General features: G+C 41.6%; 1 protein-coding gene across 3 annotated transcripts in view; it reads left to right on the top strand.

Annotated features, from left to right (window-relative positions):
* The window catches only part of itga6a (integrin, alpha 6a), a 26,267-nt gene extending 9,623 nt beyond the window's left edge, over positions 1-16,644 (top strand). For 2 of the 3 annotated variants that reach the window (XM_061841267.1, XM_061841269.1), the window contains 19 exons: positions 1,140-1,333; positions 1,417-1,511; positions 1,880-2,007; positions 2,326-2,415; positions 2,489-2,550; positions 2,654-2,823; positions 3,376-3,519; positions 3,614-3,729; positions 3,944-4,106; positions 5,470-5,556; positions 5,655-5,734; positions 5,846-5,920; positions 5,993-6,095; positions 8,276-8,446; positions 8,547-8,636; positions 8,724-8,831; positions 12,326-12,424; positions 12,509-12,634; positions 15,794-16,644. In XM_061841267.1, coding sequence (XP_061697251.1) covers positions 1,140-1,333; positions 1,417-1,511; positions 1,880-2,007; positions 2,326-2,415; positions 2,489-2,550; positions 2,654-2,823; positions 3,376-3,519; positions 3,614-3,729; positions 3,944-4,106; positions 5,470-5,556; positions 5,655-5,734; positions 5,846-5,920; positions 5,993-6,095; positions 8,276-8,446; positions 8,547-8,636; positions 8,724-8,831; positions 12,326-12,424; positions 12,509-12,634; positions 15,794-15,958 — 2,266 coding nt within the window. In that variant the 3' untranslated portion in view covers positions 15,959-16,644. Of the gene's footprint in view, positions 1-1,139; positions 1,334-1,416; positions 1,512-1,879; positions 2,008-2,325; positions 2,416-2,488; positions 2,551-2,653; positions 2,824-3,375; positions 3,520-3,613; positions 3,730-3,943; positions 4,107-5,469; positions 5,557-5,654; positions 5,735-5,845; positions 5,921-5,992; positions 6,096-8,275; positions 8,447-8,546; positions 8,637-8,723; positions 8,832-12,325; positions 12,425-12,508; positions 12,635-14,583; positions 14,709-15,793 lie in introns of all 3 variants that reach the window. The other variant, XM_061841268.1, reaches the window with a different exon arrangement.

Genomic DNA, 16,644 nt, shown 5'->3' with positions numbered 1-16,644 from the left:
TGAACATAATTCGTTGTTGTGAAGTGTTCATTATCCGAGTTGTTCAATTTACTAAACGTTTTTCCCCATAGAAAATCATGTAAATTAGTTTAATCTGTTCCCAATCCCAAAAAGTAAATTCCCATTTTAATTCCCATTCATGTAAAAACATGTGCATCGTGCATTTAAACGATAAAAAATAAACGCATAAAGGTTAAGCAAGTTAAATGTGCATCATTTACCTTGAGAGGGAAGGAGGAAGTGTTGGAGTCACAACTCCACGATATCCATGATGTAATTCTCCAGTAGCGTCTCCATTTTTTACAATATCAGAAACCTTTGCTTTGTGATGTTAGTCACACCTTTGGCAACACAAGGTGCCTTTTATTACATATTTATTCTTTAGGATAGTTGAAATAGTTGACTAAGCTATACGATGCTAGCCAGCAAGAGCCGTAACAAAACGCACCATATTTCTATACTTACCGTAATTACATCCACTGTGGCTTGCCCAACTTTCCTTTTCCTTCGCTGGTGGTAGCACCACTGTCTTTCTTTGGGCCCATGGCAAAGAAAACACTGTAAAAATAACAAATAAACATTCTTGAGAAGCACGAGCGAAGGTGCACGCTCACGCAATGAGCACGCACTGGCTTGCGTATGAGCGACTGCTTGATTCGAAGTCGGCACCGGCCTGTGTACGTTGGGGATCCCTCGGTTTGAGTCAGCTACCCTGTCGACATTTCCGGGTGTTCGGACACCAAGAATTGGGTCGAAAACCGAGGATTTTTTTTTTTACGCAGAATTTGTGGTCGAACACCGATTTGTACAACAACCGAGACGTTCAAACACTGTACCTGTAAAGATTGCCTATAGTGTTTTTTTTTTTCCAAACCTCCATTCTCGTTTCTGCAATGTCTGTACTTGAATCAACTTAAGTGTTGAAATGCAAAAACATCCTTCAATGCAATTTAGCTTACGTACAGCCGTAGAAAAGAGGGCAAAAATAATCACTGAAGCCTGTGCTTTCATTAAATGACCTCAAAGATTTTACCGTTAGAGGCTTTTGCCCCACAAAAGTCTGGACGTGTGACATCATGGTAACAGATGTGTGATAAACAACATCCCAAAATACTGATAACAGCCTTTGTTTGTCCTAGATGGCAGGACATAGTCGTGGGAGCGCCCCAGTTCTACATGAAGGACAAAGACGTTGGAGGGGCTGTTTACGTTTACATCAACCAGGCGGGACGATGGCGGGGCGTCGCTCCCGTCCGTCTCAACGGGACCAGGGACTCCATGTTTGGCCTGGCAGTGGAGAACATCGGCGACATCAATCAAGACTCTTACGAAGGTCGTTTAGCTGATGCTTTTTCTTTTTGGGTTGCTTTTTAACTGCAATATTGTTGCATTAACTGCGTTGCCGTCGTCAAGCAGACATCGCGATTGGAGCGCCTTATGACGATGGCGGTGCGGGAAAGGTCTACATTTATCACGGTTCTGCACGGGGAATCAACGCCACCCCAGCCCAGGTTGACTTGCTTCATAGATCACATGTTAAAAATCACAGAAGGCCCTGTAGTATAGAATGAGAGTGACTCCAACTAAGAAAATGGAGTAACAGAAACACAACAGTGAAGACCCATTTATCCCGAGGGGCGATATGTATGTAGAAAAAAAAAAAAGTTTTACACCCCTGATATGCATATTCGCCCAATTTGATTTCCTACTCGATTTTGGTGATAAGTGAATATTTCGTTATGGGCACTTTCCCAGTACAACTCAGATATTACCTCAAAGCGCTGTGGATATTAACTTACAATAGTGTTTTATGTTTAGTGCTGGAATTGCCGCAGGTTTCTACGTTAAACGGATTCCACCTTGTCGTATTTTATTCCAGATCATTCACGGAAAAGATTACAACATCCGACTGTTTGGCTATTCTCTGGCAGGGAACATGGACCTGGACAGCAACTCTTATCCAGACCTTGCCGTGGGCTCGCTGTCAGACTCGGCACTAATTTACAGGTTTTTATATTACTACGTATTTTAGAAGGATTTCCATGAATATTAGTTGTGAGCATCGAGTCATTTAATTACAGGCCAGCCATTTATTACATTCGAAATACATTTTCCAAGACTTATAATATTGTCAAGTTTATTTTCCACCAATATATGTTGCTTGATTAGAATATTAAAATAAAATTTTCATTGTATTAGATGCATATTAATGAATATTATTTTAAATATTTTACCATTATAATTAGGTGGTATTTTGAAAACTTGCAATCTATATTGAGTCCTGCAATTTTATTTTACATTCAGTTTCTTGTTTTGTTTTTTAAGGGCGAGACCAATCGTTAGTATGCGCCAAAACATGAAAATCTCCCCAAGGGAAATTGACCTCACAATAAAGAATTGTGAAAACAACAACTGGTAAATATTCATTCAATTTTTCTTTCATAAATCTGTACAATGTAATCCAGCAGGAAGCTTTTTCTGTTTTTAGCTTCACTGTGGAAGTTTGCTTCAGCTACAAAGCAAACCCTGCGTCTTACAACCCACGAATCAGTATGTAAATCTTTCAGTTCATTTTATTTTTCATTTTTTTGTATCTCATTCTCCTCTCAGGCTTCTTCTGTCTCACATCTTGTTTCGCTCCCCTTTGCTGCAGCTATCAGCTACTCTGTGGAGGCGGACGGCGATCGCAGAAAACAAGGGCTACTCTCCAGGGTCATGTTCTTGAACACATCCAACTCGGAAACAGAACACCAGTTTAACAGTACCACGGACCTCCGAGGACAAAAGCAGGAAACGTGCATTAAGATTAAAGCCAAGTTAAAGGTGAAAAAAAGGATCATAAAGCGTCAACACTATACATCTAGAATGTACACAATCATGAGTACGTTACATGAATGACTGTATACAGTAGTTAAATTATTCAAAACAAACAAACCACCTCCCCAAGATAGTATTAGCTAGCACATGGAATATTGGTCAAAATAGGAATGCCGGACCACAATTATGCAAGGGTTTACGATATATGTTGTCATAGATATTAGGACACACCTAATCAGCTGTGGGTTGGGCTCTTGGCTCTTAAGCGTTCATAATTTTCTGCTTCAGTCCTCGTGGGAAGATTTTGGGGAAATTTCACTTGCAGGATGCCGGTGTCCCAGTGCAGTGAAAAGTGAACTTTGACCTCAGAAATGCAGCTCTGAATGAATGGACAAACATTCCCGCAGGCGCACTGCAAACAATGCGAGCTATTATATCTGAATCTTCATATTTTCCGTCCTTCTTCACCTCCTGTTTTGTAATGGCCAATGTGCCCCAAATCTTCTTACGTGAAAGATCCGGAATTTCATGAATTTGATTTTTTTTTCTTCTGCAAAGGACAACATTAAGGATAAGATGCGAAGCATTCCCGTCGAGGTGTCCGCGCAAATAATCGGTATGAAGCGACAAAAGGCAAAGAACGGCCTGCCGCTGCTAATGCCCATCGTAGACTCTTCTCAGTCGAGCAAAGAAACTGTTGAGGTAAAACAATTCATTTTTGGGAATTTCAAGTAAAGTAAGTAAAGATATTACCACGCGAACGGCTCACTGTTTTCATTGTATTTTGCTGTTGTAGGTCAATTTTGTAAAGGAAGGCTGTGGTAGCGATCATGTTTGTCGCAGTAACCTGATGATGGACTTCAAATTGTTGTACAAGCAAAGCAATCAAGACATTTACTCGCCATTGCCCGTGTGAGTAACAGAAAGAACCTCTATCATATAAGATAAGACAAGGAAAAACAATCCTTCCATAATGACAGAGAGGGGAAAATCTAGTGTTTCAACAGCACAACTTAATAAATAAATTAATACATTGACGTGAATGTGAGCGCTTCCTGAATTGTGACACGTTAAACGGTCGTATGCCTTCATCGGCTAATAAGCGCTTTTGTTTGCGCATCTGCAGCAGGAACAACGTCCCCGTGTTTCACCTGACTTACGAGAGGAAGGACTTGGCTCTGCGACTGACCGTCAGCAACCCGAAGGCCGACGACGCCTATGAGGCCAAGCTCTCGGGCTCCTTCCCCGACACCCTGTCGTACTCGGGCGTGCGCTCACATCGCAGCACGGTAACGCACGAGACCAAAGGCCATGTCATTCTCAAACGTTCCACGTGAAACTGAGGTTGTATTACTCCAAAAACTGCAATGCAGAAACCCCAAGGTGAAAGAGGAAAAAGAAACAAATTTTATCACCTTTGCAAAGATTTGTGAGAGGAAAAAAAAAAAATCAACCATGTCAACTTTGCTGTCATTGTACATTGTTTACAGGCATTGAAATGCACACGATTTTTATTTTTTACGCATTTCAAAGTTGAATTACAGGACTGTATTAGATGTAAAATACAAAGAGGGGGAAAAAAGTTTTCACAACACTGAAATTCCATCCATCCATTTTCTTTGCCGCTTGTCCTCACAAGGGTCGCGCAAGTGCTAGAGCCTATATCAGCTGTCTACGGGCAGGAGGCAGGGTACATCCTGAACTGGTTGCCACCCAATCGCAGGGCACATCGAGACAAACAGCCGCACTCACAATCACACCTAGGGGCAATTTAGTGTCCAATTAATGTTGCATGTTTTTGGGATGTGGGAGGAAACCGGAGTGCCTGGTGAAAACCCATGCAGGTACGAGGAGAACATGCAAACTCCGCACAGGGAGGGCTGGGAACTGGGTCCTCAGAACTGTGAGGCCAATGCTTTCCTGCTGCACCACTTTGCCGCTAAAAATAACGGGGAGAACATGCAAACTTCACACAGGTGGGTCCGCGAGTGTGAGTGTTATGTTTAGTAATAGTTAACCTCATTTTTTTCACTGTCATAGTTTTACACATGTACATTACACCTAAATATGGAGAGACTTCCATGAAGCACAAGTCAGAACTCAAACCCTGACTATAAATGACATAGTGGTTTTTGAATTCAAGCACAATAGCCAACCTTCGCTTAAATAACTTGTTGCCATCAGAATGACTCCACACAGGTGGGTCCAGGATCGAACCCAGTACCTCAGAACTGTGAGGCCAATGCGTTCCAGCTGACCCACCGTGCTGCCACAACACTGAAATTCTCTTAGAAATTAGAATCAACACTATCTAAAAATTGATTCTTTATAAACTAAATATTGTTCTTCCTTTTACCTTTGTGATTTTATTTAGCCTGACGCCGGAATAATTATCTCAGTAACAATCATTTACACCATTAATAAAATTGTAATTTTGTACATTTGGATCCAAATTTGAATTCTCACAATTTCCATTATTATCATCTTCAGATGATTGAGCGAAACCATGCCCATTTATTGCAATAAATTTGAAAACCCACTCATATCACCAATTATACATAAAATAATACAAATAAAGCAATACAGTGACCGATAAAAGTGACTCAGATGGCATTTACTTTTCCTTTTCTTTCTTTTCTAACTTCCCCGCAGGTGGACAAGCAGATCATTTGTGCAGCCAATCAAAACGGCTCTCATGCCGACTGCGAGCTGGGCAACCCGTTTAAGCAAAGCTCCGAGGTATGAACGTGGCGGCACTTTTGGTGCTTTCGATGGAAAGAATTTGCATAGGAATTAAGAAGGGCTCCCCCCCCCCCCTCCTCCCCCTTCCCACTAAGGTAACATTTTACATCATCCTGAGCACTGTGGCGATGACTCTGGAGACCACAGAGATTGACATTGACCTGCAGCTCCACACGTAAGAACTGCAAAGGCCACTCGCTCGCTTCCAGCTCTGCTGCGTTGTGTTCTCATCCTGAAATTTGTGGTTATTTCCTGCACTTCCATTTTCCTATTTCTGTCTGTTCAGAACCAGCGTACAAGATCTGGCCCACGTGAGAGTCAAAGCCAAAGTGCTGATTGAGTTGCCGTTGTCGGTTACTGGGTATGTTTGAGGCTGACGGCAGGAACACTTGCTATAAGAGAAGCTCATTATTGTCATGTTTTTCTCCTTTAGGGAGGCCAACCCTCATCGAATTTCGTTCGGTGGAGTCGTGAAAGGCGAAAGCGCCATGGAGAGCGAAGAGGAGATCGGCAGTTTGGTCAATTACACATTCAGAGTATGTTGTTGTGACTAAAAGTGCTTGCAAAGTCAATTGACCCCTCCGTACAGGGCACTTAACCACGCCTCCTGAAGTGACGTCACGCCACGTGCGCTAACGTCAGACAAACAATTAGCAAAAAGGGCGGCGCAGCAAGAAAAGAATAGAGCGAAACTGTCCGATTTACCGGCTGATTTCTCACTCGCATTCTTAGCTAATAGTGAAATATCGTTGAAAAGCAGACAGCAGGGCTTCAAGTATTTCAGCGAGCGGTATTTCAATGGTATTTACATGCATATCGACGGAGAAACCATTGATATCACTGCGAGATCTTTCCAGAGTCAGAGGAAGACAGAGAAGCCACATAATATATTATAACCCAAAGACAAATTCGTCATTGACAGTTTCCTATTTTCGTGTTACCGATCACACTTGTGTGCAGAATCTGTATGTGTATCTGTATAGCCGTTTGTGAACCGCCATATGAAGGAAAAGAAGAAGGCGAGGCTTGATTTACGAGTTGTTTCTCTCGTTTTCTTTGTGTAACGTCACACGCTCTCCTCAATAATTATTTCTTGAATTAGTGCCGAACCTACGTAAGTCCCGACCGAGTACGACAATCACTACTTTAGTGTCCTCAAACACCCTTCCTTCAGTCTTGGTGTCTCGGTGCACGTCGAAGGCTTTTAGGACTGCTAGTCTGGTTTAGCTTAGCTCATTAGCCACGAACAAAGGGACACGTTTGTGCAGTCAGATCATCGCAAAATATCGCTCAACATAGATCAAGTGTGTCAATCATTCACACGTAGCTATGTTATGCAAGCGAAGAACTGCTAATTCATTTATGTGAGACATGTATTGAAAATCAAATATAGGGCTTACCTTCGTGCAAACACATCTGTTCCGGTTGATGGATTCAGTTGATCATGCGGTCTTCCACAAAGTTTGATCCATCGAAGACATTTTTCGTACTCGGTCTTCTGTTCCGGTTGATTTTAGATGGATTCAGTTGATGATGCGGTCTTCCACAAAGTTTGATCCATCGAAGACATTTTTCGTACTGGGTCTTCGGTTTTGGAAAGGGTACGAATTGAACTCCACCAACTAGCCTTTCAGGATACCTGTCGTCACTATTATAAAGTCCGTGATTACACCTCTTAACCATATCTATTGTTAAAGAACCCAAATACGCGATAAAACGCTAACAAAAGCTATACTGGACCATGCAACGTTGTCTGAGGGAACTGCGGGTCCCAAAAAGGGGTGTGGTTTATGCAGATCTCTGGCCTCTGATTGGTCAGCGACGCGAATGATGCAATTTCTACGGAGGGGTCAATTATTTCAGTGGTTTCCAAACAGTGTGCCATGAGAGATCTTTTGGTGTGCCGCGGGAAACGATCGCATTTCATTTTGTTGGTCAAAATATGATTTATTTACAACAAATAATGTGTCTCTGTTCACCTATCTAACGCAGCGACATATAAAGCCCAACAGAACAAATCAATGCTCTTCTATTTGATGGCAGAAAGTATATAGGTGACTTGTGTATCCGCTTTTTGTGTCACTTTTTTTTGGTGGCGGAGCCATGAGATTTTTCAAATGTAAGGTATGTGCCTTAGCTCAGTAAAGGTTGGGAATCGCTGAATTATTTGGCTTGTTAGTTTTCCACAACCTGGGTGGCGGCTGTGCTGATTTTGAAAGGTCGACTCGGCCTCAGGCAGCTTAAATTACACAACAAAATCAGCATTTCTGAAAAGCTTTTTTGTTAATTTTTTTGGTTTGGTCTGGCTCTGGTCGCTGAGAAATGTACACACTCAGATTCACTCGGATTACAATTCAAAGTTTTCAGTGAACCTAACTTGAATGCGTTTGATATGTGGGAGGAAGCCAGAGTACTCGGGGAAGACCAATGCAAAAACAAAGTGCAGCAATTGGAAGGCAGCGCCAAAAAAGGTTCTCGCCAGGATAAACTGAGAAGGAAGCCAGGGCGTGGGGCCGAGAGGAGGACGTTCAACATTGGGAACTTGCTTCCGTCCATCACGGACAAGCCAGCCTCAGTGACAGCTTGATATTACGTCCCTGCTCCACTGACACACTGAGGAAATACTTCCTCCCAATACCATGTGTATTTCTTTTCCATCCTGAATGGGAAAAGCTCATTTTATTCCCTCAACTCTATTACTTTCCCCCCCTATCAGATTAACAACTTGTGGGCCTCTTCCGTCAAGTCCTCACTACACATCCAGTGGCCCAAGTCCAACAAAAATGGCAAATGGCTTTTGTACCTGGTGAAGATGAAAGCTAAAGAAGGAACGCGCAACATCATTTGTACACCGGAGTCGGAGATCAACCCTCTCAAACACATTCAGGTACAATTGAATACAAAAAAGCCTCTCACAGAAAAATGTGTATGTATAGATATAAATGTACAGATTCCTTGCCGGGTGATAAGAGCCAATGTGTTTTCAGGAGAGTTCCACATTCAGGACAAAGCGTGAAATTGTACATAAAAAGACAAGAGGAAAAATGTCTTCGCTGTCTGACAAAAATAAGATTTTGGTGAGTGCTGTGCTGCATAAGAATGACAAGTATTGCAATACAATGTGGATATCTTCACGGAGGTTTAAGAGACTTTTTCCTCGGTAGGCGTGTGGGAAACAATTGCAGTGTGTGGTGCTGCAGTGCCCCTTGCAAGGACTTGATGGGGCTACAGTGGAACTCAGAGCTCGACTGTGGAACTCAACCTTTCTGGAGGTGGTGTATTAGTTTTCATTAGTAGAACTACGATGATCAGTGGAATCCAAAGGTGGCAAAATTACTCAGCCTCTCTTCTTAAGTGGGAGAAGCGATAGTTGTGAAAAAAAGGCAGAAGTACTGATTCAACACCTCTACATGGGCCTTCTTCTTTTCCTTTCGGCTTGTCCCATTAGGGGTCGGCACACCATGTCATCTTTTTCCATCGCAGCCTATCTCCTGCATCTTCCCCTTCATCCCCAACTGCCATCATGTCTTCCTCACTCTCTCGCCTCTGAACATGTCCAAACCATCAAAGTCTGCTCTCTCGAACCTTGTCTCCAAAACATCCAACTTTGGCTGTACCTCTCATGGCCTCATTACGAATCCTATCCAAGCTGCTCACTCCGAGCGAGAACCTCATCATCTTCATTTCTGCGACCTCAAGTTCTGCTTCCTGTTGTTTCTTCACTGCCACCGTCTCTAATCCGTACATCATGACTGGCCTCACCACTGTTTTGTAAACTTTGCCCTTCATCCTAGCAGAGACTCTTCTGTCACATAACACACCAGACACCTTCCGCCAGCTGTTCCAACCTGCTTGGACCCGTTTCTTCACTTCCTTACCACACTCACCATTGCTCTGGGTTGTTGACCCTAAATATTTGAAGTCGTCCACCCTCGCTATCTCTTCTCCCTGTAGCCTCACTCTTCCCCCTCCACTTTTCTCATTCACACACATACATTCTGTTTGACTTCGGCTAATCTTCATTCCTCTCCTTTGCCGTGCATGTCTCCATCTTTCTAATTGTTCCTCTGCATGCTCCCTGCTTTCACTGCATATCACAATATCATCTGCGAACACCATGGTCCAAGGGGATTCCAGTCAAACCTCATCTGTCAGCCTATCCATTACCACTGCAAACAGGAAGGGGCTCAGAGCTGATCCCTGATGCAGTCCCACCTCCACCTTAAATTCCTCCGTCACACCTAAGGCACACCTCACCATTGTTCTGCTGCCATCATACATGTCCTGTAATATTCTAACATACTTCTCTGCCACACCAGTCCTACGCATGCAGTACCACAGTTCCTCTCTTGGTACTCTGTCATAGGCTTTCTCTAGATCCACAAAGACACAATGTACCTCCTTCTGACCTTCTCTGTACTTTTCCACGAGCAACCTCAAGGCAAATAATGCATCTGTGGTACTCTTTTTAAGCATGAAACCATACTGTTGCTCGCAGATACTTAATTCTGTCCTGAGTCTAGCCTCCACTACTCTTTCCCATACCATTACCAATACCATTGTGTGGCTCATCAACTTTATTCCTCTATAATTCCCACAGCTCTAAACATCGCATGTTCTTAAAAATGGGAACTAGTACACTTTTCCTCCATTCGTCAGGCATCTTTTTGCCCGCTAGTATTCTGATGAATAAGTTGGTCAAAAACTCCACAGCCATCTCTCCAAATTGTTTCCATACCTCCACCGGTATGTCATCAGGACCAACAGCCTTTCCATTTTTCATACTTTGAAGTGGCTTTCTAACTTCCCCCTACTAATCATTGGCACTTCTTGGTCCTTCACACTTGCCTCTTGTACTCTTCCTTCTCTCTCATTTTCTTCATTCATCAACTTCTCAAAGTATTCTCTCCATCTATTTAGCACACTACTGGCACCAGTCAACACATTTCCATCTATATCCTTAATCACACTTACCTGCTGCACATCCTTCCCATCTCTATCCCTCTGTCTGGCCAACCTGCAGAGATCCTTTTCTCTTACTTGCCTCTCCAACCTGGTGTACATGTCGTCATATTCTTCTTGTTTAGCCTTCGCCACCTCTACCTTTGCCCTACGTCGCTCTCAATGTATTCCTTTCGCCTCTTCTATTCTTCTCAGTGTCCCCCTTATTTCGCTAATCTCTTTCCTTGAATGACTTCCTGTATTTTGGGGTTCCACCACCAAGTCTCCTTCTCCCCTTCCCTACCAGAAGACACACCAAGTACTCTCCTGCCTGTCTCTCTGATCACCTTGGGTGTCGTAGTCCAGTCTTCCGGGAGCTTCTGCTGTCCATCGAAAGCCTGTCTCACCTCTTTCCGAAAGGCCACACAACATTCTTCCTTTCTCAACTTCCACCACATGGCTCTCTGCTCTACCTTTGTCTTCTTAATCTTCCTACCCACCACCAGAGTCATCCTACACACCATCATCCTATGCTGTCGAGCTACAGTCTTCCCTACAAAAACTTTACAGTCAGTAACCTCCTTCAGATTGCATCATCTGCACAAAATATAATCCACCTGCGTGCTTCTACCTCCGCTCTTGTAGGTCACTAAATGTTCCTCCCTCTTCTGGAAATAAGTGTTCACTACAGGCATCCCCATCCTTTTTGCAGAGTCCACCACCATCTGTCCCTCAAAGTTCCTTTCTTGGATGCCGTACTTACCCATCATTTCTTCATCGCCCCTGTTTCCTTTACCAATATGTCCATTACAATCTGCACCAATCACAACTCTCTCTCTGTCTGGGATGCTCAGAACTACTTCATCTAGTTCCTTCCAGAATTTCTCTTTCAACTCTTGGTCACATCCTACCTGTGGGGGATAGCCGCTTACCACATTATACATAACACACTCAAACTCAAATTTTAGTCTCATCACTCGATTTAATACTCTTTTCACCTCCAAGACATTCTTAGCCAGCTCTTCCTTTAAAATAAGCCCTACTCCATTTCTCTACCCATCTTCTCCGTGGTACGATAATTTAAACCCTGCTCCTAAACTTCTAGCCTTACTCCCTTTCCACCTGCTCTCTTGGATGCACAGAATATCAACCTTTATCCTAATCATCTACTTGGGTAAAGGTAAAAAAGAACAGACACTGAAATGTACTTCAGTGCAAAAATAAAAAGTATAAATTAATTCTTATGGCCAATTATTATATCAAGTGACATCTTAGCACAACAGGAAAACATCAGCTTATAATAGTTTGCCTTCTAGAATTAAATTGTAAAATTGTAATTGTAAAAACCTTGTACTAAGAAATAATTCATAAAAATTCTCTTTCCATAAAACACAATGTGGGCTTTGATATCATTGTGAACTGCAAAACCAAAGTAGTAATTCGGCTAATGATAACTGTGAAGAATGATAACTTTTCTTGTAAGTCCTTTTTCTGTTATAGATAACTGCTTTTTTAACGCCAGAAGCTTGTACTGTAGACACATTAGCCACGAATCACTGTTGTTGCCAACAAAAATGACGTTACCCTTATCTATTTACGTCTTTGTTGCATGGTGTCGTTATCCACAAATTTTACAAGGCTTGAATAAATTTCAACAAAGTGAGTAGTAGAAAATGCAGAACTCTGTTTTTGAATTTAGAGAGTAAAATTACAATATGGTCTGAAAAATAAACAAGAAAAATCTAGGTCAGTACAATAATTGAGTATTTATACTTTGGTACCAAGACTGGTGGACTCCCACTCATCTGGTTTTGTCTTGACACAGGATTACACTTCTCTTTCGTCCTTGGACATCATTGTGAGGGCTTCGCTGGTACTCCACACTCCGGCCACTAACACAATCCTGAGGACGCCCGACACCCAAGTAAGCCGCGTGTTTGCCGGGTGGAACACGCTGTGGTGCTCTCCAAGCTTGCATTTCTCATGGAACCTTGTCCATTTGCGGCAGGTGACCCTCACAGTGTTCCCAGAGAGTGCGGTGGCCCAGTATGGGGGCGTCCCCTGGTGGATCATCGTGGTGGCTGTTCTCGCAGGCATCTTGATTTTGGCTTTGTTGGTCTTTCTGCTGTGGAAGGTGAGTGAAAGGAATGTCAAAGCGGGAGAGGAGGAAAACACATAATTCTTGCTAAAATGTGAAAAGGAATGAGCATCCCAATGAAAACCGTGTAATGTCATTTTTAAAAAAAAGTTGTTCTTATCTGAAATACAAAGAAAAAAATCCTTTTAACAATCTGACAAAATGCTGAGATACATACTCTGTGTTGGACAACACCCATAGTTACATACATCTTTGATTCTGTGGAATCACAGTGGTACCTTGACTTATGAATGACCCAACTTACAATTTTTTTTTTCAAGCCGTCACTTGGCTGATTTTTTTTGGCTTTGACATGCACAAGACGGTGGCAGGTGGACTTAGCTCACGTCAGAACAAGCAGCATTTTGGCATATAATCAATAATTATAAAAAAAAAAAGTTTCAAGCTTTTTATTACCACATGTATTTAAAACAATCACATACAATAAAAACTTAGGAATACCCACTATCTTAGTACTAATATCCAATCCGAAATGTGATGGACGGGCTAGCCAAACTCGCAGTGATGCTGAGATAGTTATCAATATTTCACAAGCGGCAGTAACACGTGAGGACAAAACATATAAAATATATATTCTTTATCCTCTGCCATAAAAAATGAATATTACTACAACGTACTTGATTTGTTGGAAAACTTCATTTGTGCCTGTATTTCTATATTATACTTCCCCTACTGGCCAACACGCAAACAACACCAGATTTTATCCACTTGCGCGAAGTGTAGCTCGCAACAGATTGAATCACTACACCAATGGACCGTTGAGACAGAACATTGTGCCAAAAATAATTTCCATCTGTGACTTAAAATCCCGTTGAGTAAGTATTAGTTCCAGAATTGGCCACTGTTGTTTACTGGTGCTGTGGCGCAAAATATATGGAGAATGGAAATAACATATTTCTAGGTCATGGATATACAATATTACTCGATCACATTCCAAAAGATGGGCCTCCCATGCCTATGTGGCAACCATGTTGAATGTGAGGTGTTGACGTGGCGCCCATGAAAATATCAATTATATATTGTACGTAGACCAGAGAGACAGAGCGATGTAGCTGCGGTTTTAAATCTGGGGAACACAAAACAAAACAGATACGCTCTGGAGTCTGGAACATGCTATTTTTTGGTACAGCAACAATTTTATTTTGTCAAGCAGTTTGCCTTTGGCAACACATTTGGAACTAGGAAGCACACTGATTCCTTGCTGTCATGACAACAAACCGCCTTTACTTGCCTATAAGTACATCAAGCACATCAATGTGGTAAGTTGGGATCAACTTTTTACATATTTCAAGCTATTTACAATAACTCAGTACTGTACAATGTGTTTTAGGCAATTAAAAAAATCTACAAATCATTTTTTTTTTTTACTGTTGAGTAATATGAGTGCATATGAGCGAAAGAAAAAAAGTGCACTATAATGAACAATTGGCTATATCATACAACACCACACCCAGCCCCTATTAGTTTGTTCTACCTCGGTTCCACTATATTTTACATGAGAAAAGACCGCAGGGCACCACATTTTAAAAAATATCACAAAAAGTCATTACACAGGTTGATAGACACCTAGTGGAAGTGGATTTACTTGTACTGCCTGTCAATAACCAGCACTGGCATAACTAGATGAACAAAGATACATTATTTGGAGTAAATTGATGATTACCAAACCATTTAGGTTAAATCCGGAACAATTTACATACTTGATGATCAAGGTGAAAATCGTTGCAGTATACCAGGCAGGGGCTACGTCTTCATGTGTACAGTGTGTATTCGGCCATGTTGCGCGGTGTGTGGCGTGCCTTTGATTGTTCCTTTTCTATCTTTTCTGAAAATGTCGTACCAGGTGACCGTTTTTTACTGATTTTGTTTTTGATTGCTGATTCATCACAATTGCCCCCCCCCTCCCCACAACCCCCTCCCTTCAGTGTGGCTTCTTCAAGAGAGCATCCAAAGACCAGTTCAACGCGGCCTATCACAAGGCTGAGATCCATGTTCAGCCCTCTGACAAAGACAAACTCTCTGATGAGGCCTGATTTTATGCTCTGAACAGGTTAAAAAAACAGCAAAAAAAAAAAAATAGCCTTGCGCATGTGCAGCAACTAATGAACTCACCTGGAAAGCTTTATGTACAGATGCAGAGCCGGCCCAAGGAACAAGCGGACTAAAGCTTTTGCTAACAGCCCCGCGACCACTCGGGAGCCCCGAAAAAGCAATTAGACAACATCTTGAAGTAGTGTTTTTTTTTTGGGGGGGGGGGACCAAGTAGGGCTGAAGAATTGTGGTTTATAAAAGGTAGTTTATTTCATTTTCTTTTGCACACTAACAGTTTAAAGGAGCGACCTGACACGCGTTTTTGAAGATACAAGCTATCATTGGACCTTTTTTTTTCAATTTTGACTAGCAAGCAAAAAATTTAGATCAAAGCGCTGCACGCTGCCAGTGAACGCAACTCACTTTACAACAAGCAGCAGTTCGGAAAACTGAACAATTCTTCCCAAAAAAATGCTTCGTTTTTAACACAACCCCAGTTGAAGTTTACTGTCCAACGAAACATCAAACAATGAGAATTACACATTGTGTATTTAAAAAAATGTACAACTTTGCCTTAAAGTCAGCTAAGCTGCCTTAATGCTAACGCATAATGGGAATGCCAAAGATTAGCTAACAAATAGCATCAGTGGTGAGTTCTCATAACTCATAAAGGGATAGATATTTGAACAACACCTGGACCCATAAAATAATAATACTCACACAGGCATATATTCTCTATCCTCTGCAAAGAACGGCTAGCTTTACTGCGGCTGACTGAGGAATTGAGACCGTCTCCATGTGCAGGAGACTACCTGAAGGCTTGGGCCAGCTCTGCATGAATTTAACCTGACACATATTCCGCACAATCACAATACATTTCTGTTGTGCAATATGTGTCACAAAATCATCACTGTTGTATAATTGTGTGCTCTGCAGGTGCTTTTGCTGCTATCTTTTTGGCTTTTGGAAATCTACAATGAAATGCTGCAAGCATGCTTAACAACATTCTTTACGTTCTGTCTTTTTGCCCAGCCAGCACATCTATTGCACGTTTAGGTTGATCTTGGTTTTGGTCATCATTTGTGAAATTTGTTGTCCATCCAGTGCGGTTTCTTCAAACGCTCAAAGCGGGAGGACGCGGTCCCTCAGTATCATGCCGTGCGGATTCGAAAGGATTCTCCCGACTACGAAGATGGCAAATTCAAGATGGATCCTTATGAGAAGAAGCCCTGGATGACAACTTGGGTTGACAATGAAAGTTACTCATAAGTTGTTTTTTTTTTCCCCAAGCCTCATATCAGGGAAGATCAGTTCCACTGAATGGACGCTTTTCACCTGCAAAATCTAATAAAGATCCAATCCAAGAGCTGTATTGGTCTTAGACAAAAACAATACTTCAAGCCAGTTAAAGATTATCATTTGTGATGTCAAATATTTTTCTTCAGTTGCTTTGTCTTTTTTCACTGTATGTATGGAGATTTTTTTCACATTTTTGTAACTACTGTAGATATTTCTGAGGATTGTATATATATATGTATATATTTTTGATAAATCGTGTGTGACAAGTCAAAGATGTTCAGTCTTTTGTTTTAGCTGGATGAACATCCATTTTAAAATGTACTACTGTCGTGGTAAAGTTTCATTGAAGCTTTGCAGAATTAGTTTAAAAAAAAAACTATGCAAAGATGGCACCGTTGACTTTTTGTATGGATTGTATTTAAGGACATTTTTTATTATTTTTTGAACAGCTATCAAACACACAGGTGACAATGTGAACTTTTCTTTACGTGTTTTTTTTTTTATTTTTAAGGTAGCGTCATCACTGAACAAGCAATTATTCTTTTATGAAGAATAGAAAAGGACATAAAAATGTCTTGAATTAAATGATGCAGAATGGAATTTTTGATAAATGTACTATTGAATTGTCAAATGAAATAAATGTTCTTAAAAAAGAA

The sequence above is a fragment of the Syngnathoides biaculeatus genome, chromosome 14, assembly GCF_019802595.1.
Source record: "Syngnathoides biaculeatus isolate LvHL_M chromosome 14, ASM1980259v1, whole genome shotgun sequence".
Taxonomy (NCBI): Eukaryota; Metazoa; Chordata; class Actinopteri; order Syngnathiformes; family Syngnathidae; genus Syngnathoides; species Syngnathoides biaculeatus.
This window is presented reverse-complemented; position numbering and strand designations above follow the sequence as displayed.